This window comes from Nicotiana tomentosiformis, chromosome 5 (genome assembly GCF_000390325.3).
Source record: "Nicotiana tomentosiformis chromosome 5, ASM39032v3, whole genome shotgun sequence".
Classification (NCBI taxonomy): domain Eukaryota; kingdom Viridiplantae; phylum Streptophyta; class Magnoliopsida; order Solanales; family Solanaceae; genus Nicotiana; species Nicotiana tomentosiformis.
The window spans coordinates 128790198-128815312 of record NC_090816.1 but is presented as its reverse complement, the minus strand read 5'-3'; the positions used below and the strand labels follow the sequence as shown (position 1 = coordinate 128815312).

Below are 25115 nucleotides of genomic sequence, written 5' to 3'. Positions count from 1 at the left end.
AAAATTATCCGTTACTTACGGCATTATCTTACCCAAAAGATCCTTTTGAAACGTACGACCACTTTTGTAATAACTCCATCGGTTTCGTTCGCCGTTGGATCCAAAACTACACACGACCTAATTTCCGTAATACCGGGGATATGTAGGCAACTCAAGAATTAGGGTTCGGCCCCCCCATTTTTTCAAAAGCGCATCATGCCCCACTCATTTTGGACAAAATTGATCATTATTTTCTTTACCCGATAACTCTTTCATCCTTCCCGGGTAAAGAGGGGGAGTTGTTGATACCCAATTTAGCCCTCATATTTTTTCAAATAGTATATATACTTTCAAAATATCATTTTTGAATCATTACTAAATTTACAATGGTTATACAAGTATTTTTATATTATTTTGTAATTTCTAAAGCTTTAAAACTGATTTTCTTGCAATTAAATTACTTGGACATGTATTAATTACCCCCTTAAATTATTTTGTGATGATTTAATCATCCAACTCTATTATTTGCATTTCCATATATGTTTTATAATATTTTACTTCATTTTATAATTACATGTGCACTTTTTATGACAAATACGTAATTTTACAATAATAGCCTATATTTTACAATAAATTATATTTGTCATTTTATTTAAGGTCAAAATAATTTTTTACATTTTTCATAATCTTCAACTATTGTTTTAGAGTATTAAGTTGCATAAATAGCATTTTTTTATATTTTATTTACTTTTTATTAAAATTATTTCACCTTAATCTCCTACTTCAAAATCTAGCCCAAATTATGCCTTATTTCCGAACCAATCAAGGTCCAAACAAATGAGCCCAACCCCAAACTGCCCTGTCCAAACCAAACGACCCCTTTTGTTCCAACCCGGTCGGGACCGGTTTACTCGACCCGCCCCACTTCCCTTTAATCATGGCCATTGATCTCAGATGATCAATGGCCCATAATAATTCCTACCCTTTACTTAAATCTCCTCACCCTAAATCCTAATCCCATTCTCACACTCCAGCCGCCCCTAAATCCTCTACTCTCCTCTTCTGTAAGAAACCCTAGTTGTCACCCAAAATCTTCTCTAAATCCAAATCATCCATGGATTCTTACCATGATTTACTTACCTTTTATCGGATTATACCGCTATTACTTGTGTAAATATGGCGTTACTTAGTACTTGCCCATTTATGGCAAGTACCAGTCTCTAAATCAAAGGAGATCGGCTTTACTCTCTAAGATTTGGATGATATTTCGGTTGTATACGTTCATAGCAAGGCTATGCGGTTCTGATTCACCAAGATCTCTGGCCAATTTTTGATCCTAATCAAACTAGGTTTTACCTAGTTTCTTCTCCTAATCCGATTCTAAATTAATTTTTGCATGTTCTTCTTTCCTTGTCTATGTTCGGTTGACTGTATTTCCTTATTTATGTGTTAATTTTTATTATTATATAAACCCCTCCCCAATTTCCCCTTTGGACAGACTTTAATCGCATAAGAATTACTGTTATTCTCTCACTTTTCTTCTTCTATATTATTTCTGCTCTCTTGATTGTGGCCGATTGAAAGCCAAGGCCACCAGAATCTTCTCTATTAACCTCCCTAGTGCGAGCACTGCTCAGGGCTCACTGAATCTCCTGTGAACTCTGACGCACTAGGATCTGGGATTCTCACTGTTATCTTTCTTTGCTGTCATCGTTGAGATTCTAAGTTACTCACTCTTTTGCTCGTTTATCTTCGTAACTGTTTAGCATTCTCTACCCTTTACAACCTTAATTATTATTTCTCTTAATTATTACTCCTCTACTTATTCATGTATGTGTATTTTGCGTGCCAACACTATTTGAACTTTTATAGACAAGCATGACCTAAGTTTCTTTGTTATTTGTGAACTCCCGGTGTTGTATTGTTGTATGCTTTCTGTAGTTCTATTGTCTCAATAACGTTCTGCAATTACATGTTCTCTAATATCAGGCTTGATAGGCTTCAACATGTGTATTATACTTTCACTCTATGTATTTGATTCAAATGATTTTTGGCCTTCTTAGGTTTTGTCTGATTGGTCATGCTCATGTTAGCCTCAATTTCGTGTCCTTTGCCTGTTATGAGTTCATATTCATGCCTTGGATTTCTGGGACCTTTTGTATAAACTGCTTGCTCAAAGTCTGCTTTAATGAATCTCTTCCTACTAGATCCTTTATGTATAACCTATTATTTCATGCAAACTGATCCTTGACTCTCCCACGTTATAGCATTGTCTTAATCTCTGGCCAAGCATGTTTGTCTGCGATTTGTAACTCTGATAATTGTGTTCCCTGATTGGGCAATCATGCACTCTTTAGCATTTCTTCTAGGATAAATACCAATGTGTAGTTCTCTCTCATGTGTGGTCGACTGGCATGAATCCTAATGTCTGCCTGTCCTGTTAGCCTATAGTTGACATGTTATTTTGCCTACTATAAGTTCTTTGGAATCTTTGTGCTATAGTTAATGTCCATCATATTAGGTTTCATGATCAACCAAGTATGTTTGCCAAATATTGCCCACTAGCATGTTGTTATATTGTTTGCAACCACATTCTCATTAGGTTTTCATGTTAAAACCTTCATATCAAGACTGTACTCTACTTGCCTCTTGTTGATGATTTAGTTAGACTATCATCTAAAGGTCCTTAGGTTGTTTTCTGGATCATGCTTTACTGAAATGGTTTACTGTCCTATGATGGTCAATCTTGTCACTATCAAACTCTGTTTCTGGAATTACAAAGCATAAGCTTGCCTCATACGTGTCTTGTGTGCCTTTATATTTAGCATGGTCCTGTTTATATGCCTTGGCTAGAGCTGTTAATGGCTACAGCTCTAAGAACTAAGGGATTAAGTTGTTCTATGAGTATTGTGTCACCTTCATAGCTAAATTTAGTATCCATGTGGGTAAGCAAGTTATTAATTGGTGCGGGAGATGGGCCATGGTTGTTGTTGGACCTGGGCACTGGATTCAGGTACACTCTAGTTATCTTGTGAGCCTGTGGTTTGGGCCTGCTATTTGTCCGGAGAGTAAGACTATTGAAGGCCTCGGATACTTGTATATTGGGCCTGTAATTGCTTTGGTGGGCTTGTATTCGTTTCAGCCTGTGTTTTGTCATTTTTCAAGTCTGTATTATTTCATTCTTGGGCCTGTAATAACTTGTAATAATGAACAATTGGGGATTAGTGAAAAGGGGGAACTGTGATACTTTATCTTTTTCATGAATGGGCAGAGATCATGCCTATAGGATCTTAATAGCGTATTTACTCATCATGCCTGATTCTCTGGAATTATATGCACATAATGTTATGACTTGAATGGGTAGAGAGCATGCCTATAGGATCCAAACTGGACTTCTTGCACTTAGATATCATGCCTATAGGAACTCAAACACTTCACCTACTCAACCTGTCTAATGCCCGCACATTATCATAAACATGTTTGTAAGAACCTAAGTGTTTCACTTGTTCGCATGTTTACTTCTATGCACTATTAGATAACATTCCTATAGAATACAACAATGCAATACCTTTACTTATCTAGATACCACGACTATAGGGTCTTAACTAATTAATCAATTGCTTCATGTTGCTTTTGTACTGCTTCATTTAGATAGCATGCCTATAGGAATAAAGTGTTTAAATCAAGTCCAATTGTCAATTGTTAGAAATCCTTCCCATAGGATATTTATTGACGATACTAATCTTGTGTTTTCAAATGACTTCACTGCCTAATTATGTGACTATTAGAGATCATGCCTATAGTGTACTATCACCTGCCTAAGACGCATATCTATAAAATCAACATTAGTAATTGAGAATTATGGGATTGTTTTCACAACCTTATTACGCAAACGATTAGATATCATGTCTATAGGACTTGCAACACTCTAATTTGCCTATACGTTAGTCCAGAAATTACAGCACTGCCTATATAATACTAGAATCCAGAATCACATAGAAATCATGCCTATAGGACTTAACGATTCCAACACGTCTTAATGTCGTCTATTGCCTAACTAAAAATTTGTTTGCGTGCTTTCCTGCTTATGTGTGGAGGTTACTTGAGCCTTGTTTTGCAATTATATGCAGTCCTATCTGTTTTGCATGTCACCTAGTTTTATCATTTTGATAAACCTAAGTAAAGTCTAGAACCACCTTATAGTAGATCCAAAGCCTCCTGGACCATAGGCATGGGACGGGTAGTGCACGCATAGGGTACAACTTAGAATTGAATTAGAACGCTTTTAAGTAAACAACTTCAACATAGTAATCGGGTAGCAGGAGATGATAGTATGTGCCCGCTGAATAATACGAGCAACCTCTACTTTAAGGGAGTTGTGAAGTATTATTTATGTTGCACAGGGTGATCTCTTAGACTTAAAAACTTAGGATCAGGACCCCCCTCCCCATTTTCATTTATGTACTTGTTATCTATATTTAGTCGTTTAATATAGACGAATGTAGTGTTATCCTTGTAGTCATTAAGACTTGTACCGATTCTCATATGTTTTAATAAGACTCTACAACCTCTAAACTTCCCTTCTATTTATTTGATCGCCTAGCCTAATTCTATAATCCACATTGTCTAAAGTGCGACGGGGACCCATAGTTGTGGACCTAGAAGAGTGCTAACACCTTCTCTTTGAGGTAATTTAAGCCCTTACCCGATCTTTGGTGGCGTTGACTAGTCAAACAGAGTTATTTGCAACTAGGTGCCCTAACGCACCTTAAAAATTATTAGGTGGCGACTATTCTCTTTTAATATCATTTAAAAGAGTTGTCACATGTCGAAACTTGCTTTGGCGAGAAAACGGGGAGCGACAATGTCGTGGTGCTCTTCTAGAGCACTTGCCTCCTTATTATGATAATTTTCAACATTTTCTCCTCTCCTTCTTCAAGGAGTTTTATCTTTGGAACCGATTGGTCTGTTACGCTTCTTGCATGTCATAGACTCTGTCCCTCATGGACTTTATTCTATTTGGAGCGTTAGCAACTGAAATATGATATTTAGCTTTGGGTCAGCAAATGCGTCTGGCAATAATTTACAAATGAATTATCACTTGAACTTCAAGTTCATATTTTCTTGTATGAGGATCTATATGTATTCATAATAATTTGTTCCACGTATCACTTTCTCAGCTGTCCATTTTCTCCCCCTAATGTTGTTATCACCAACACATTTCCCAACCTTCTTTGGGAACCCATCTTTGTGTATTGTAGTGACATAATTAAATCATATAGCACATCCATATTTCTAGATGAAAATTATTTGGTTCCTGACCCTGAACCGATTGTGATAGGGAGAAAGTTTCATAACTTGGCTAGATGCATACAAGTGCTGCTGTATATTAAATAATACATCTCATACCAAATTTTATTTTGGGAGTTTTGTTCGTATAACCAACGGTTTAGCTATAATTGGAGGCATACAATTTCTGCTAAACCAACTTGGATTTAAACCAGCATTATCAAGATAAATCACCATATTTATATTCTGGAACTGTGCTCTAATAATTTAAGCAAGCAACCTTGCAAAAGTCAAACTGCAAGTTGATAACAAATGCACATGTGACCATACAATAGATACATCTATTAAAATCATATAATAGTAAATGGTCCACATGGCAGGTGACTGGGCCCATATATTTATCACCTTTTATTCATTCCAGAAATCAAGAGATTCAATCCCAACCTTAACTGGTATATCATGAGAATAAGCAGCACAAGAGAATTCTTAAAGAATCTTCTATTTCTTCAATATACGTAAATTCTCAATTAATTTTTGCATCATAATTAAGCCGGGATGGCCAACCGGTCATGCCAACTAATATTTGTTTCAGTAAACCTCTAGTTTACTTGTGGCATGTGATTCCATCATCATGCTTATACTTGTATAGTACAAATAGAAAAAAAGTCGAGTAACCTTTTATATTTACCCGGTATGATTATAGTAATTTGAAGATATTCAATCTTCCTTTCATTTATAGTCTTAATATGCCAACCACTTTGGCTTGTACATTTGAAACTCAAAAGATTTCTTTTAAGACTTACTACAATATTAATGTCATGAACAATTTTACCCATCCGGGTAGTAACAAATTAGCTCTTCTGGAGCTCTTAATTGATTTTGTACTATAAGATCTTTTGTGTCACGAGCCAAAATCCACTATAGGTCGTGATGACGCCTAACGCCGCTGTCAGGCAAACCAACGTTAATTCATCAATTTATTTACTCATTTATTTCTCTCGAGATCATAATCTCCATTACTTAAACAGCATAAAATAGAATTTGTAGGGGAAAATGATTATAACTATGTGAACTACAATAACGATCATCCAGCAGAAACCCCTAAAACCCGGTGTCACAGGTGCATGAGCAATTTCTAAGGAGTACAATATTAATACAACGTCTGTCCCAAATATAATAAGATAGAATAAAATAAATAGTAAAATGGAGACTCGGTGGACTGCGATGCGTGGCCTGGAATGCAACTCACATAAAGTCTCCTCAACGTGAGCGCCTACGCGCTAGGATGATCACCAAGTGAACCTGTCAATTCCGGCATATTTAGTGCAGAAGTGCAGCATGAGTACATAAATCAACGCGTACCCAGTAAGTATCTAGCCTAATCCCAGAGATGTAGTGATGAGGGATCGACATCTACACTTACTAGAGGTCCAATAAAGCAATATAATAAAACTTAAACATATATACAGCGTACGACAATAACAAGATAAATATGTAAGGTGCATAACTTCCAATTATTTCTTTTAAAGTATAAGTTTCTCAATCTTGTATCCTGCCTTAATAGCTCAGAAATTATCAAATATCGTTATCAAATAAATAGGGAACATAGTATATTATGTCGGGTATCAGCAGAAAGATAATCTCGTGAAATTTCGAACTACCAGCGATATAACGCACGATTATGTCGAGGTCGTTCGGCCCGATCCAGAATAATATATACACTACCGAGGGTCGAGCGACACGAATCATAGATGCACCTATATACTGCCGAGGTGTTCGGCCCGCTCCACAAGAAAAGGAAAGAAGTTCACCGAATTGCGAGAGATGTGTTTACAATACAACACATGAGCATAAAATAATATAATTGTTACCATTTCTCAATTAACTTGCCCAAAATTCAAAGTGTCAAGGCTTGGCCTATTATACATATGTTTATTTCTAATTCAAATTCAATTATAACTTTAATTAGTTAAGCCAGCAGAATGAGTTCAAATAATTTAAATATCACAGATAAGATCCTAAATCTACCCGGACATAACATGCTTAGCTACGTACGGACTCTCGTCACCTCATGCGTACGTAGCACCCACAACTAGTTGCACATAACAATAATTATCACCTAAGGGGTAGTTTCTCCCTCACAGAGTTAGACAGGAGACTTACCTTGCTCCGAAGTTTCATAACCGGCTCCAAAGCCTCTTTAATACTGCAAACTGATGGCCATCGATCCAAAACTATTCAAACAATTGTGCAAACCAATCAAAATATATTCTCATACCCATAATTAATCATTTTAAACGATTCTCAACTCCGCTCGAAAAGTTGATAAAAATTAACCCTCGGGCCCATGTGCCCGAATTTCGAAAATTTTCGAAGATAAACTTTACCCATAATACCACGAACTCAAATATATGATTTATTTCAAATTTCATGTCCAATTTCGTGGTAAAATCCAAAAATACCAATTTCTAGGTTTCTTTCAAAATCTCACAATTTCTACCAATTTTCATGCTTGAATCCATATAAAAACTATGTAATTAACTCACAATGTGAAGAAATTACTTATCCCATTATAGTTGATGAAAATGGCACTCCAAAAGTGCTCCAAAATCGGCTCCCATGGACGAAATGAGATGAAATGGGCCAAACCCCCATTTTTATAAAAACTTCACTGCCCAGACGACTTTTCGCATCTGCGGTCATGACCTCGATTCTGCAAGGTCGCTTCTGCGACCAACTTCCGCAGAAGCGGTTACACCAGCTGCTGCCCAGCTTCAGCATCTCCTAAGTCCAAAATAAATCCATTAACCATTCGAAATCTACCCGAGGCCCTCGGGACCTTAACTAAATATACCAACACGTCCCAAAATACATTACGAACTTAGTTAAACCTTCAAATCACATCAAACAATGCTAAAACCATGAATCATACCCCAATTCAAGCTTAATGAACTTTAGAACTTTAAAATTCTACATTCGACGCCGAAACCTATCAAATCAAGTCCGATTGACCTCAAATTTTGCACACAGGTCATAATTGACTTTACGGACCTACTCCCACTTCCGGAATCGGAATCCGACCCAGATATCAAAAAGTTTCCTCCCGGTCAATCTTCCCGAAAAATCCTCCAAATTTCCCACTTTCGCCAATTGATGTCGGAATGACCTACGTACATCCAAATCAACATACGGACACGCTCCTAAGATTAGAATCACCATACGGAACTATTTTCAGGCTTGGAATCTCAAGCGGACATCGATAACATCAAAAATCCACTCCAACCCCAAACTTAGGAAATTCTTAAACCTTCAAAATGGCAACCTTCCGTAATAAGCACCGAAATATTTTCGAGCTACCTGACTCTCGACCCGAACATACGACCAGGTCCGAAATCATCATACAAACTTATTGGAACCTTCAAATCCTAATTCCGAGGTCATTTACTCAAAAGTCACATCTTAGTCAATTTTTCCAACTTAAAGCTTCCGAAATTAGAATGTTTCTTTCTAAATCTACTCTGAACTTCCCGAAATTTCATTCCGACCACACGTACAAGTCATAACACCTGAAGTGAAACTACTCAAGGCCTTAAACCGTTGAACGACGCGCTAGAGCTCAAAATAATCGATCGGGTCGTTACATTTTGTCACACCATCCATATGGTGAATATCTCCTTTACGTAGAAAATCATATAATAATAATTGTCATGGTCAAATCATCATAAGCAAAATTATTTTTTGCTTTAATTTTGCCTTTAATAACTTTTATAAGGCATGCCAAAATACTTTTGTCATATCACATATACGCGACCAATGATATATTCATGTAACTACACAGTAATATTCATTATCTTTCCTTCTCTCAAACCTCCCGTATAGGTGAGTTGTAGTATTGATTCAATCATGCATAAATACATTCTTGTGCATAATTTATTTTACATATATATTTTCACATTCACTTTCAGGAATGGGTCTGCATTTACAATGCTTATCACAAGTCACATTTTCAAAGAATGGACCATAATCATCTTAATGTGCCTCATATTTACAGATCATATTGATACACATTTCCTTCACTTTTGAAGGATTATCTTGAGAACCCTTATTGTTCTCCTTATTACAATTATCATAATGATGACTATTATTATTTTAGTCTTTGGCACACCCACATTCATTCGTCAATCACTTGTCTTTATTTAGACTTATTATGCACCGCTACCACATTCACTTCAAGAATTGAGCAAATCAAGAGGGACATGTTTCATGCCTTTTCATGAAAAATATATTATTTTTCTTTAGTCATCATTATATAATCAATATAGTACATTGGGACTCAAACCCAATGTCTTACCAATATAAAGGCATGTTAGGCCATAATGAATTGGGACTCAAACACAACTCTTATTATCATGGGGCATCAGGATTTGATCCCGATTTCTTACCCTCGTGGTGCATTGCGACTTGAACTCATTGAAGTTGATATCATTAATAGCAAAGAACAAAAATAATTTCAAATACGGAGGAAATGTTTACCTCTTGAGTTAAACTCTTCATAATATCATTTGGATATAATTCTCAACAATAGACTTTTGTTTACTTAAATCAACTAAGTAATTAGTGTCAAATAGATATATGAAAATACAAAACAATATTAAAAATTCACATGTGGTCTTTGCTGCAATAAGCCTTCTTTAAGATGAAAGTGATATGACCAGAATATTAAGAAAAAATAATGTATCAAATAGAATAATAGTACTACTAGTTACCATGCACTTTTGTAGAAACTAAGTATTATACTCTCTAGAAAAACAAAGAGATATAGCAGAACCTTTAAGTCAATCAGGGAATCAAAAATAATAGTGGACAAATCTCTGTCTACTATCTACTACTATATACTTTCCATATAGAAATGATTCAATATGTTAATTTAATAAGAACTATCATCAATGAAAAATTTGGTGTAGTACATACTTCTTGTACTAATATACTATATGTAAATCTATCAAAACATATAGTTTAGATATAGTCTACTATATCATGCATTAACATTTGTTCAAGCCAACAAGTGTAAAAGTCGGTGAAATTCAAATGCAAACTAACATAAAGACTAGTGGAATCAGACGCCTTTTTCCTTCTAACAAATGTGGGTATATCAATCTTAAAATAATCACATATAAAATACTTAAATACTTATAGCCAAAGCCAATTATAGTAAAATCAGTAAAGAGATAATTCATACGTTTGGTTGATTACAAAATCATTGTAATGATATAATTATATCCCATTTGCCAAATTAAAGTAAAATAAATTGGTTACATACCTAACTCTTACCGAAGAACATTTGAAAATATTACATCACTCTAGCAACCATATATGTCGTGTAACTAAGTTATAGTTCAAGGATATTTTCTAATGTAAGACATTCAACTTAAAGAACTATTACATGATAAATTCTTCAAGATAGATGATAAACTACAGATGTTTTATTATTTCATAAAATAATTTAGTACTGTAAGTAATAATAAACCATCTAGATAGATATACTTTATATACATCACGGGGATATCTACCTTTATATAGGCATGAAAAGTGAAGAAATATGTCATTAAATATGTCATTAAGCATTTGAGATCATGGAGGAAGATCACGGGGATGGGGAGGTTATTGAGTTACAATCATAACTCCATAAGTATTTTAATAGTGAAAGTTATAAAAATAATGGAGAAGAGTAGTGAGCATTACTCATTTGGTGGTTATGGACATCCACCGTAATTCAAGATTTTATAACACAAATAAATATTTTTATTTTACTTTTTTGCCTTGACTTGAGGTGTGGATAGGCGTTGTGGACAGTGAACAAGTAGGTCCACTATTCAATTTTTTGAAGCCCCATTAAGCTTCAACATAGAAACAAAATTAAAGAAAATGACCCTTAACTTGCGTTTGCCACTAGGTTCTTTTGTTTAATTGGTTATAAAAAGTTCGAGATTCCTGTGTACTATACTGCCCGTATAAAGGCCTTTTGCATTATTAGTGAATTTAACATTTTATCAAATTATCGATTAATATTTATCAAGACAAATTACTTATCTGATAAATACATGATTATATAATTATTTTTTATATTGTCAGTGCATAAAATTTATTGTGATACATAATATGGGCAAACAATGTTGCTATCTTTATTTTTGAACCTTCCCTCTTCCTTGTGATAGTATAAGTAGCTTTTGATTAAAAAGATTTTATTTTTAATTTTTGATACTATTACGGGCATTAATATGAAGGGGGGAAAGCAAGTTGAGGATGAGTGGACTTTAAATTGTTCGATCTTAGAGTCAAAGACCATAGTTACTATTAGACCACACACCTAATAATTACGAGGTGTTATCACGTTTAGCCTGTGACAAAAATTATTTATATTTGGTAGTCGAAAAAGTGTATAAAATTTGTATAATTTCTGTATATACAATGCAGAATGTATATATATACAAAACAAATATACATTTTTTTTGTTATTATTTTGATAGCGGCTATACGCTGTCATTTTTCCAATTAATGTTGACAAAAGAATGAGCCACTTGTTTTGGAAAAAATAGCTGGCATTGGCTTACAGCATAATAACAAGGAGGTGTTCATAAAATTAAAACATGATAGCAAGTTATTCCTCGCACCAAAACTAGAGGCTTAGTTCTTAATAATTACAGAATATAACTATTTAAGGTTCTTGTAATAAATGTGTTTATTTGCATATATTCTACTCCATTGCACATTGGTATGACTTTACTCCTCCATTATTGGTTTCATTTCAACGCTCCCTTCAAACAAGCAAAGAAATATATTCGATTTTAAAGTAAGTTACACACGTTACTTTAGGGACGTATAACAGTCAATTAACAAACTAAGCAAGTGTCCGGACATAAAAATTGTAATTTTTGGAAAAAGAAATATTTGGAGTTAAGTTGAAAAATGATATTTGAAAGTTGAAAATTTGAAATTACTTGGACATACATTTTACTTGAAAAAATATTTCAGTTTTGTGAGTGGAAAAAAAAAAATTTCGAATTATTTTTTGAAAAACTTATTTTCGAAAAATCTATAAAAACTTATAAAAATTTATGGACAAACATATTTTTGAATTTTTTTTTTGGAAAAATGGAACAAAATCTATGGACAAACGGATCTAAGTCTTATGCCGAAATCCAAGAATGTAACATACTTTATGACAAAAACTTAATTTCCAAGAAAAATTATGGTATACAGATTATGTGATGCTCCTTTGGTCCTTTTTATTTTTTGTTTTTCCCAAAGTAATTGTTGGTTTAGAAAATCAAGAAGGCATTGATGATTTTTTTTTTTTCCCCTCAAATTGATCTACCTTTACTCCTATAAATTATCTATACAATTTTCCAAATACTCGCTCAAAAGTTTGAGAAAAGATAAAAGGATAATGACACCGTGATTATTTCGATTCCAATAATTAGTGTCATAGTCAATGGGTTGGCGGGACGAATATAGAGATGGCGCAGTGATGGCGTAGGGCCCGACTTAGTGCATTTGCGCATCTATAAGCCGGTTTACTACCTTTACCCCCTAGCTTCAAAGACACGTACACGACCTCTCCTTGGCTTCGGTGACCGTAAATACTCGGGTCATGTGGATGACACACAGTTAATCTCTAAATTTGCCCATTAACGATGATGGGTCATGTAGAACTTAGTTCAAGGAGGAAATTGTTGGATGTGTGTGAACAAAGTCTCACGTGGAAAGTAGGGGAAAAAAATAAGCTACTTATAAGGAGTTGAATACTATTAAAGGTGCGAGACATTCTGGAGAAAATCGTGCGAGTTTGATCCAAAATGGACAATATCACACCATGTTAAGAGTATCTTTGAATCGTTTTAGTCCAACATCTTAACGGGTGTATTTAAACAACAAATAAAAAGGAAAAGTTCTCCATTTTTTAATTTTTTGATATTCCGAAAGGTCATTACCTGATATCTTTAAATAGCCATTTTCTTCCTTCCTCCGACTCTACTTAATCAGCAAAATGATTTTCAATTCTTCTTTCCTTCTTAAATCTTTTGTCTAAAGTTTGTGCTTAATAGATATTTAGCTTAAAATTAACAATGCGTCATTAGAAGCTTACTCATTTCTTTAGCTTAGGACAAATGGAGGAGTAAGCATCTTTTTTTTCTTTTTGGTTTCTCACCCGTTATTCAATATTCACTTTAGATTTTAAATTAATTCAAAGTTATGTTGAGTATGACTCATTAAAGGAGAAGCGGTCCCTACCTTATTTAGCTCGAACTTGAAACCTTTACTTATGGATAAAGTGATCATATACATCCGATCACAACCTTCGGAGGCGAGGAGCTAGCTTCCATGGTAATTCCAATTAGAATCTATTGACTCTTTAATTTTGTATGTTATCTTTGCTTATACTCAGAGGGAAAGAATCCCCATTCCCCCACCCCATCCCCAAACCAAAAAAAAAAAAAAAAATCCCCTCTCTTTATTCTTACACGCATCTTTCTAAACTATGTTAGAAAATTCAAAAGTTATCCAACCAACTAGATTATGCCTCTTCACCAAAATTTTGGGTCCCACCAATCCTATTATCCAATAAAATCTCTTGATATTATGGCTTCTCTTTTTCACTTTCTTGATCCCTTTGACAATCCCCCTATCCAACAACTACCCTCTAGTTCATCCCCCACCCACCCCCTTACCAACTTCCCTCTCTCCCTTTCTTAAGTTATTGGCATATTTCATCAAAATTTGCAAGTTTAAGCCAAAAACAAGATAGTTGGGATGATGGCAGGTTGGTTGATGAATAACCAGAAATTAAGTCCTATGGGGTTGATCAAAGATGAGATGACTATGAATTACATGTTTGGCCAAAAATCTAGTCTTGATCTTATGCAAAATTGTGACTTGCCTCCACCTCTCACGGTATTTTCTGGCCCTGATAAAACAATGCTATCACCGACGAATAACGTATGGAGGGTGGAGGAGGAGGAGGATGATCACAAGGAGGCGAATATCGAGCCTAAACAAGAACTGGGGAGTGACAGGATCGAACTTCTAAAGGCGTTGAGACGATCACAAACACGAGCAAGAGAGGCAGAGAGGAAGTATCAAGAACTGCATAAAGAAAAAAATGCACTTTCGAATTTTCTGATAGAAGAATCAGCACGATCGCTTGCTTATAAGAACTGGATCAAAGTTCTTGAGTTTCAAATCCTGCAGTTAAAAACACAACAGCAGCAGCAGCAGCAGCATGTTGATAGAATGCACAGGACAAAAGAAGATGAAGATAAGAATGCTGCAAATGGTGTAACATGGTTTATGGCTGTTGCATTATGTTTAGGCATAGCTGCAATTGGCTGCAGATACCTGCTTTAATTCACTGACTTTTTTCAACTTTCTTGCATCCAATTAAAAACCAGGACTACATAGAAACACTTTGTTTTGCAATTGAGAAGATTGGTGTTATCAGCTATTGTTATAGTACTATGATGTTGGAAACACAACAACAATAACAACAAAAAATTCATTATAATCCCACGAGTGGGGTCAGGAAAGCGTAGCGTGTACACAGACCTTACCCCTACCTTGAAGGTAGAGAAGTTTCCGAAAATACCCCGACTCAAGAAAAGGTGAAACGAAAGCACTAGCAACACGCAGTAACAACAACAAAATATTTAAAAAAACAAGCGTAATGAACATGTAGTAATAGAGATTTATCACTAATAGAATACGAGGCTAACTACTAATCCTGCTGGCACGGGGAAGACACACACGACTACCTACTAACCTTCTACCCTAATTCTCAGCCTCCACACCTTCCTATCAAGGGTCATGTCCTCAATGAGCTGGAGCAACACCAAATCGTGCCTAATTACCTCTCCCATTACTTCTTTGGCCGACCTCTACCTCTCTTCGGACCCACCGAGGCCAACCTCTCACACCTCCTCACTGGATCATCTGTGCTTCTCTTCACATGCCCAAACCATCTTAACCTCGCTTCCTGCATCTTGTAGGCTACTCCTACCCTGTCCCGAATATAATGTTGGAAAAACAGAATTAACCAAATGCTACAAATTAGATAGAAACTGTATTCTTGTAATAACGCCATTTAACTGTTCACAGGCAACATCAAAGGTTCTGAACACACAAATATATGCATGTGGGTGTTTGTATACATATAGGAGCAAATAGTACTGTCTCACAAGAGGGGGTTTATTACATAAACATAGATATATATATTTACATAAAAAGGTCTGGGTTACATAGACAGGCAAATATTCACATGAATGCTTCATAAACTATGGTACTCTAGTTCTCATGTAATGGACAGGTGAATATTCCTCAAATGGCCATAGCAATTCTCACTGCTGTCGAAGAATTCCAAACAAACCCAGCAAACATGTTTCCCGCACCTACACTCGATATGATTGCAGCCATCTATCTTCTCAATTGTAAAGCTGCAAACTGGACATTTCTTGACATTCTCTTTTCCCTTGGACCATTCCTTTAGAGAGGAATCGGGGTCATTTTTAAACTCCTGGTACATCTCACATGAAAGGTATGGATGATACTCGAGGTGGCATCTAGTACACGTCTCCACAAAGCATGCACCACAGACAAAAGGTTCACCAACCATACCAGGATCCGCAACACGATAAATTGAAGGGCAGTCGGGTGAGGGGCAAAAGCGGTAGGTACCCCCATTGGCTGCCACAAAAGCCCCCAATGACGCCCTGAAAAGTTCCTCCAACTTGTCACTCGACAATAGCGACTTCAAATCAGCAAGCAAAATGGGTTCCCTACAACCTTGACGCATACAGCAGACGGGGAAACCTTCCCGGCTTTTGATCGCGGACTCACATTGCTCTAGCAAGCATGACCGACAGAATAAATGAGCACAAGCTTCAAGTCTATAAGGATCCTCCAGTTCACACAAGCAAACAGGACAGTCGGCCTCATCTCCCATCGTTTGAGTTGGTGGACCGCTTCTTTGAGAAATTTCACAGATTAAGTCCTCAACTTTTTGCTTCAAGTCTTTACTACCATTGATACAGATGCAATGGCGCTTTGTGTTCAGAGAGAATTCTGCCCCAGGCACCTTTTCTTTAAGGCCATTAAGATCTGGTCCAAACGTCTGAACAACTCTTTTCATCAGGTCAGGAGGCAAATGTTGTCCACGAAGATGAACTTCAAGTTGCTTGCTTTCATGTAGCGCCAGAAGGGAATCTATTAATCTCTGCTGCGCCCTATCAACATTATCTGAAGAGCCAAAGATTCGTACAAGTAGGTTATGCTTGTCAAAAAGAATATAGGTTCCGGTCTCCCGCTGAATCCTGTTCATAATGTTAGTTCCTTCGCGAGAGAAGAGAAGTTGAACAACTGTTGGAGTAATGTCCACGTGATCTACAATCTTGCCTTTCATAAGTTGCTCCAATGGCCTTCTCATCTCTGCCACAACTTTTGTAGCAATGGCAGATATCTTAACTCTATAGGAACCGTTATCATTTCTCACGAGGTTGCATTCCACGCCTGCAAAACAATCACAACTTCTTCTCACCAACCAGTTAAATAAATCCGGGATTATCTTAAATTATGATACAAATAACATTCATAACAGGTTGCAGAATAAGCCCCCGCTCTTTGCATTCCCTAGTTTTCTCCTATCCACAATCAAACACAAAAAAGGAGAGGGGATCTGCAAGCCCCTTCTTGTGGAGGAGGTCTCGAGATAAAAGACAACAAAGTTTCATATCAACCAATAATCAGTGCCACTAAGAAAATTTAGAAGTGTACAACAGGAATGTGAACAACAATATTAAAAGCAGTCAACACTTGAAGGCATGAAACAGGTCACTTCAGCTTAAACTTTAAACCAAAATCAGCCACTTTACGTAAGCAGCCCAGTTTGACAAAGACATAACCAGCAGATCTCAAGATTCCATTTCTACTATCACCTTTTTTACACTGACATGGAAACAGAAAATATTTCTAACAAGGGCCAATTTTTCAAGCAAAATTGGATAGTGAGCTCCATAGTCAAAAGAATCCAGCAAATGATGAATTAAATTAACATGTAGTTTGTTAGTAAGAAATATGAAGGAAACACAGTAGCAGGACATACCGTTTCTTCGTCGGAGGCTAGCAAGTAAGGAATCCAGCTGGTTCCTGATAACATGATAAACTGGTGCAGGACAGGAAACAGAGCTGTGAAATAGTTGCTGACATCTTATTTTCTGCCAGGAAAGGCATCCGGGCAATACCTTGCCATCAATTTGCTCCAAAGCCTTGGCTGCTTCAAGATGAAGACTTCCGTCAAAAGTGATAGCTGCTCTTGTGTAAGCATCCTTTGGTTCCGGCTGGAAGACCTGGACGCGAACAGAGTTAACATATGGAATCCTATTAGGCATGAAGGGAGATATTACTTTCCTAAGTGCTTCTTCACAAGTAGCTACTGGAGGATCTTCTACAGCAGTTCCTCTCACCAAGAACAAATCCAGAACTCTCCTATTTGTTGATGCCCTCAACACCTCGAGTATCTCTGCCTCAGAAATCTCCTTATCAATTCCAGAAATGACCAAGTTGTCAGGGTACTTATTGCTTGGCTCACAACGGATAATTCTTTCACCAATCATCAGGTCAGAGAAGTCATTTATCATAAATGCAACATCACTTGTGTGGCATTTCAAAAAAGCTACTCCTCTACTGTATTTACGAGGCCATTGGACTTTAGCTCTGAGAGCTGACCGGAACATCTTTTGATCACTGCCATGCATGCTGCTCCTAGACGAAACTACTTTCAGAAAGCCACCATTGAATTCCACTTGATCTAAGAATGCAGCTTGTTTTGCAGCATCAGGGGTAAGAAATGTCACTCTGCCCCACTTGTTCTCCTCGCTGTCCTGGCCCATCCCAGAGGACTTATACACCGCACAAATACTACCAGACGTGAATTTCTCCAGAAACATCAGCAATTCCTTATCATCAATCGCATTTCCATTTGAATGAAATATGTCCACAGTCAAACATCTCTTCTCAAGCTCCAAATGCTTTATCATAGCACCAGCTCCAAAGAGGGCAATAGAAGCTGAAGCCGCCGAACCTCCACTGAATAGGCATTTCTCTAAACATTCGTTCTGCAACAACTTACTTTCATATTCTAGGGCATCATTTACACAGCAGGTAACACTCTTCATGTCTCTTGAAGAAGCATATAAAAGAACCTCATTGTCATCAACATTGACTTGAATGCCTATCCTTTCATCCACATAAGTAGTTCTGATGCTCGTGACAAGATTATTAATGTTACAGTTAGATTTTCCACAGAATCTTTTGAGTAGCATGACTCCGAAGCCTGTCAAAACCTTCTTTTCTAGCTTTTGGGCATCCATCTTCAGAAAATCAAACAAAGGAACAGGATTGAGGCTATAAAGAGAACTGAACTCAAATGAAGTAACACAGACCAGATATTCATAAGTTGATGCAAGGACTTGCCCGAAAACTACCCAACGCGGCCGTTGGGCAAAATTCAGAAGCGAACAGGCAGGATGTAGTTGGACACACTTCCCAGTTAGTGCAACCTCATAACCAAGCTGATCATAACCTGAGTACATAGCAACATTTTCCGCAAGGGAAGAAAGAATTATACTCTGCAAAACTTCGTCATGCTTGGTATAAACTTGAGGATCCCATTGCCAGTAACTGGCAATGATCATATTTAGTTCGTTTTGAAGACAGGCTTCCAGTTCCTGCACAGTCTCCTGGCATCTCCTCATGGATTTGGCATTGATACTATTATCCCAACACCAGCTATTCTTCTTTTCCCTAGGCACAGCCTCCCATTCCCTGTAAACAGATAATAAAGTAAAGAGGTCACCATTTGGATGGCAAAATTGCACCTTAAGGCGATCAGATTTTAGCTTGTCTCCTTCAGAACCAACCCTACAGAAAATGCTGCTGGAATTTGCCATGACAGCAGCAAGCACAACACCTTCTCTACCCATACGTTGATCAAAGCAACCGAGGATCATTTTGCCCAACCTAGGTTCAATACCCAACTTGACCAGTTTTCGTCCTTCTGCAGTTAATACATATGTATCATCATCTCTTTGTGTAACAGCTCCTAGTTGAACCAGATTTCGGGTGGCCATCTCGATAGCTTTGGGGCTAGGTGCATCAACAAAATCAAAATCTTGCACATTCTTGATACCTAATGCAAGAATCCTCAGCACTGCAACACCAAGATGAACTTTGCGAATTTCAGGTTCCTGATGACAAGGCATTCCCTCAAAATCACTTTGAGAGTACAGCCTGTAACACTTTCCAGGTTCAGTTCTCCCGGCACGACCAGCTCTCTGATTAGCGGAACTTTGGCTCACACTGCATATCCTGAGAACATTCATGCCGGTGCCAGGTTCAAACCTGCTTTCTTTAACCACACCAGAATCAACAACATATTTGACACCGGGAATTGTCAGTGATGTCTCGGCAAGATTTGTGGTGAATATTACCTTTCTCCTCCCTGGATAGAAGAGAAACACTCGGTTTTGGTCATCATAAGTTAATTTGCCATGTAAAGGTAAAACAATGGCCAGAGGTGCTTGAAACTTGTCACAAGCCCACTCAACTTCACTCTGAGATGTCAAGAAGGCTAGAATAGCGCCCTCTCCCTCCGTTCTATGTATCTCGGTCACCATCTTGATAACATCGTGGACATAAGAGGCAATTGCACCTACAGCAGGATGGACATCAGATTCACAGGGAACATACTTAATATCAACCGGAAAAGTTCTACCCGCCACATGGAAAGTTCCACAACCAAAGAAGTAATCTGCAAGCTGGTCTGCATCAACTGTGGCAGACATAATAATAAGCCTCAGATCAAACCTCCGATGAAGTAGGTTCTTTATCAATGCTAAAAGAAGATCAGTGTTTAGGCTTCTTTCATGTGCCTCATCGACTATGATACATGAAATCTTGGACAAAGTCTTGTCACCCATATAGTGCTGCAGTAGGCAGTGATCTGTCATAAAAATTATCTTTGAATCAAACTGTTGACAAGACGAATATGATGGATTGCAGGTAACTGAATTATCATCATAACACCCCTGGCTTTCTTCTCTAACCCTCCTTGCTAAAGAGTTGGCAGCAAGTTTCCGAGGCTGAGTGCAAATCATAGAACCATTGCCAGCTATTCCTGAATCAGCAAGGAACTGCACTAATTGTGTACTCTTTCCTGATCCAGTCTCTCCAACCAAAACCGTCACCTAGAACATAACCATCAAAAAATAACGCAACGCATCGTGCCCAAAAATAAAAACCAACGCCACCAAAACAAAAAAAAACTCATCTCATTCAGATCACCTAAGATGCATACAAACAGACCTAAAAGCTTATTCCTTGATAAAAAACACTGTTGAAAACTCAAAAATATATAGCACATCTGTATAATCAAATGACAAAATTAAGAACAACAATACAAGGGAAAAATTATCTTTAGCACCTGCAAACAACAAGATGAAATCATTAAACACAATTTATAGCTCCTCTTAATCAGTAAAAGCAATTTATATCTCTTTCACCAAAATGTTCTAGTCAAATTCCTACAAAATCAAAAAATAGTTGCAAGTCTACTTTTTTTATTTTTGGTTAAATAACAATAGCTGCAATTTCAATTGGCATATATTAAAAACAGCATAATTGTTTCTGCAAAAGTTATAGCAAAGATTTGCAGAAAAGCCCCTTGAGTTAACAAATTTGCAGATAAAATATAAGCTCATTACTCTTTCACCAAGATGGATTACATGTTCTAGTTGCAGTCGTCTCGTACACATGCATACATCTCTATATGTTTATCTTGATGTCCATATGCATCGTACATGCTTAAAGCCTCGACTTAAGGGTAAATTTGCTCCCGTGGTCGTCATGGAATCCATGGCGGGAAAAAAACCTTTTTAAAACAACAAAAGATCCCTCCATTTCAATTTATGTGATCCTATTTACTTTTTCGTCTGTTCCAAAGATCTCTTTATAAATTTGGAAACAATTTCACTTAAATTTCTCATTTTACCCTCAATGAGAAACTTTTAAAGTATGTTATACCATGTCATTGTTTAAGACAACAAGTTAGCAACACACATGTTATTACATGTTTAAACCACGCGTTTCAAAAATCATCCTTCCTTTCCTAACTTCGTAGATAATCAAATAGGTTCCCATAAATTAAATTAAAACGGACGGAGTAACAAAAATCTAACAGATAGTTACCTGTTGGCAATGAATTTGCTTAAGAATCTGCTGCCTGAAAGCAAAAATAGGTAAGCCATCATCAAGCCTTCTACATTCTCTCATCATCAAACAATGAATTCTATCCCAATCAAATTCTTCCCCGCCAAATTTTAACACCCTAAAACCCTCCTCATTCTCAACAAAACCCTTTCCCCCCTCCTCTAAATATTGAATAATACATTTAATTCCATTCTTAAATTCATCAATCCTTAATTTAATCAAATCCCTCTCAGCTTCAAGACCCTTCCTTTTCTTACACAACTCACCATAAACTCCAATCCTATTATGTTTCCTTAACAAACTCGAAACCCCATCAATTTCATTCATTAAAAAGCCCAACTTTTGCTCCCATATTTGCACTAAAACCCCATCAAGAATCCCATACAAATGGTCTAAAAAAACACCCTTTAAACTATTATTCAATTCCTCTTTATCAGATGAAACCTCAATATTTTCTTTAACAAATGGGGTATAAAAATGCTCACTTTTTAACTTTAGCTTCCATAATTCAACCGTCACGTCTAACGCTTGATTCCACTGCTCATACAGTAGGGTTCCGACGACGAAACCGGAGGAAAACACAAAGGAGTTTTGAGGAGTGAATGGTAATTTTGAAATTAGAGAGTTTAGTTGTGGCCTGGTGAGAACCCTGTGAGTTGAACAGAGTTGGACTATAAAATTGGGCGGTTTTTGTATCGGTTTTTCCGGTGGCCGGTCGAACCGGTAACTCATGGGCTGATTCCGGTGAAACCCATAACGGGGTTGGTTCACCGCCGGTGAAGGAGAAATTCGTCTTTGCATTGCTGAAAAGAAAAAGGGGTTTCCCGGAAAAAGTCAGCAAAAACAGAGTGATAAAAACTGCGTGACTCAGTGTGTGTGTGTGTGTGTGTTTTTGGGGTTGCGAAGAAAGCGACGGCAAGTACTTCTGTATATATGGGAACAGAGTCAGAGGTATCAAACAACAGAGAGTGAATAGTGACAGTGAAAGAAGCTGTTTAGGATTTATTTGGAAGAAGGTGGAAAAAAGAGAGGGGTTTTAGATGGTGGAAGGGGAAAAGGAAAAGTAAGAGCAAAGTGAGAAGGTTCTTTTTGTATCCTATTTTGAAATTATTGCTTTTTTTCTTTCTTTCTTGTTCTTCTTTTTTTTTTTTTTTTTTTAAAAATGAGATAGTTTTTGTTTGAAAGCTTAATTTTATGTATTAGTATCTCGAGATTTGTTGATATATGAATTGATAAAAATATTTAAAAGTTAGTTGTTATGGATTAGTATCTCGAGATTTATTGATGAACATGAACAAATTGTTTTTGTAGTCGTTATAAAGTAAAAAGAACACGTGTTAATTTAGTGTGTTTGTAAATAAGATAAGTAGGTAATTAATGGTCAAGATCTGAAATGAGACTTAACGAACTAATGTTTTATGGTATATAGAAAATGATATTTGAAAGTTATTACTATGAATTAGTATCTCAAGAGCCGTTGATAGATATGATTTTTATAGCCGTAGTAAAATGTGTAGAGCAAATATGAGTTTCGTCATATGTCTGCGGATAAGGGTAAATAGATAATTAACGGTCGAGATCCGAAGCGAGAAGATTTAATATTTTTGTATAAGTAGCTAAAAATAAAAGATTTATGAAATCTAATTAAAATGGTAGCTGTCAAAATATATCCTTGAAAAAACCAAATTTCTTAGTGGGACCTACATGAAAGGAGGGGAGATTATGGAAATTTGAGCGGTACTTTAAGCAGTCGCTTGGAGATCAAGTTTTATAGTTTCCTTTTACACATACGAACCCTTTGTTGATCAAAAGACGTGGGCGTTTGGACATAAAGAATTGTAAAATTTCAAAAACAAAACTGAAAAAAAAAATTAACTGAAAATATATTTAAAAATTAGAGTTGTATTTGAATATGAATATAATTTTGAGTTATTTTTTAAGTTTTATAAATAAAAAATTTTAAAAAATAATTTTTTGAAATTTTTTAAATTTTCAAAAAATTCTAAAATTTATTTTTAAGTAAAAATTTAAAATTTTATAGTCACACATCGATTTCAAAAAAGAAAAAAAAAATTTAAAAAATTAAAAAATTTCTTATGTCCAAACTGGCTAAGTCGTGGATGTAAATAATTTTGAAGTGCGGCGATACACTGTATCCAAAAAGTTTACTAATCTCGAAAAAGGTTACAAAAAGAGAAAAAAGAGTTAGTAATAATTTAATTGGATAAATAGTTTAAAATACACTGGTACAAATGCCGCCTGTACTTGTATATCGAGTACCATGTTGAGGTTTTAATTTTTAAGATGAAATAGTCTTAAAATGAGGGTGAATGGGAAATGGAGGGAAAATGAAATTTTTTGAGTAAAATTTTAAGTTTTTCCCTCTTGACAATGAGACATTGTCCCATATTGGAAGAGGAAGAGATTTTTGGTGGGTATATATATAATTGTTCTTCTTGTAGCTCTTAAAGAGTTAAGAAGAAAGCAAGCCTCGCGCCGTCGTCGTCGTCGCTCGCTCGGCTTCGGCTTCGGTCAAATGATTGATTGATTAATTTTTTATTGACCATTTGGCAGCCGCCTAATGCTCTTTCCACCATGAATGTGCTTGCTCCACAAACATGAATGTGCTTGAGGGTGAACGTTTGGTCTTCTTCAACACTGGTTGCTATATATATGTGCAGCAGATGTTGAAGAAAGACACTCAACAACACAACACACAAGACACAAACTGAAATCGCTCAACAGATTTGGCTATACATTGCACTCCTTCCTCTCAGCATTTCCATACGATTTTCTGAGTTTCTACTCCCTCGTTCTGCATTGTTTTTTAACCTCAAACAAAGCAACTGTAAGTGTGATTTGCTACCGAACTTTGTGTTCGCTGAAACACTGGGGTTTGAAGTACCGCAATACCAGTGTGTGATTCGTTCTATCCTGGGAGGAAATAATCCATTACCTTGGGTACTAGGAGGGGATTAAATTCCTTAAGAAAACACTGTGAATTCAGTGGGCTCGAATTAATTACTGTTTTATTACGTTAACTTATATTTTGCAGAATTATTATTTACAAATACAGCAATATTGGCGGGAATAACAATCTTAAGGAATTTAATATTTATTTCTGTATTTGTGTTATTCTTATTATTCTGCAAACTAAAACCTTTGTGGTTTTGTGTACTCCCGTTTTGGAGAGTAAAGCCTTCGTGGCGTTTTGTTGGAAGATTAAAATCTACGTGATTTTTACTCCAGTTTGAAAACATTTATTAAATGTCTGTTTGTGTCATTCTTTTACAGAAAAATGACGACTGAAAGCGAAAACCAAGCTGTTCCGATGGTGACTGCCAACGCATCGATAAGCCGAACACCGGCGTTGGCACCGGCAGAAAAACCCGGAAAGTTTTTCGGGATTGATTTCAAGCGCTGGCAGCAGAAGATGTTCTTCTACTTAACTACGTTATGTCTACAGAAGTTCATCAAGGAAGATGTTCCTGATCTGCCAGATAAAACTCCAGAGAATGAACGCTTTCTCGTGA

The 25115-nt window shown here is 36.5% G+C and overlaps 2 protein-coding genes across 2 annotated transcripts; one reads left to right on the top strand and one right to left on the bottom strand.

Moving 5' to 3' along the window:
• The first annotated feature begins 14082 nt into the window (after positions 1–14082).
• Positions 14083–14673, top strand: LOC104108151 (uncharacterized). Its single transcript, XM_009617135.1, has one exon. It carries the CDS (start codon positions 14083–14085, stop codon positions 14671–14673), a length of 591 nt encoding a protein of 196 aa, XP_009615430.1.
• A 699-nt stretch (positions 14674–15372) lies between these two features.
• LOC104108149 (ATP-dependent RNA helicase DEAH11, chloroplastic-like) lies at positions 15373–22643 on the bottom strand. The gene is made up of 3 exons (XM_009617132.4): positions 21562–22643; positions 17420–20561; positions 15373–16827 (listed from the first exon to the last, which is right to left on the bottom strand). Exons 1-3 carry the CDS (start codon positions 22381–22383, stop codon positions 15614–15616), a joined length of 5178 nt encoding a protein of 1725 aa, XP_009615427.1. The 5' UTR covers positions 22384–22643; the 3' UTR covers positions 15373–15613.
• Positions 22644–25115: the final 2472 nt, after the last annotated feature.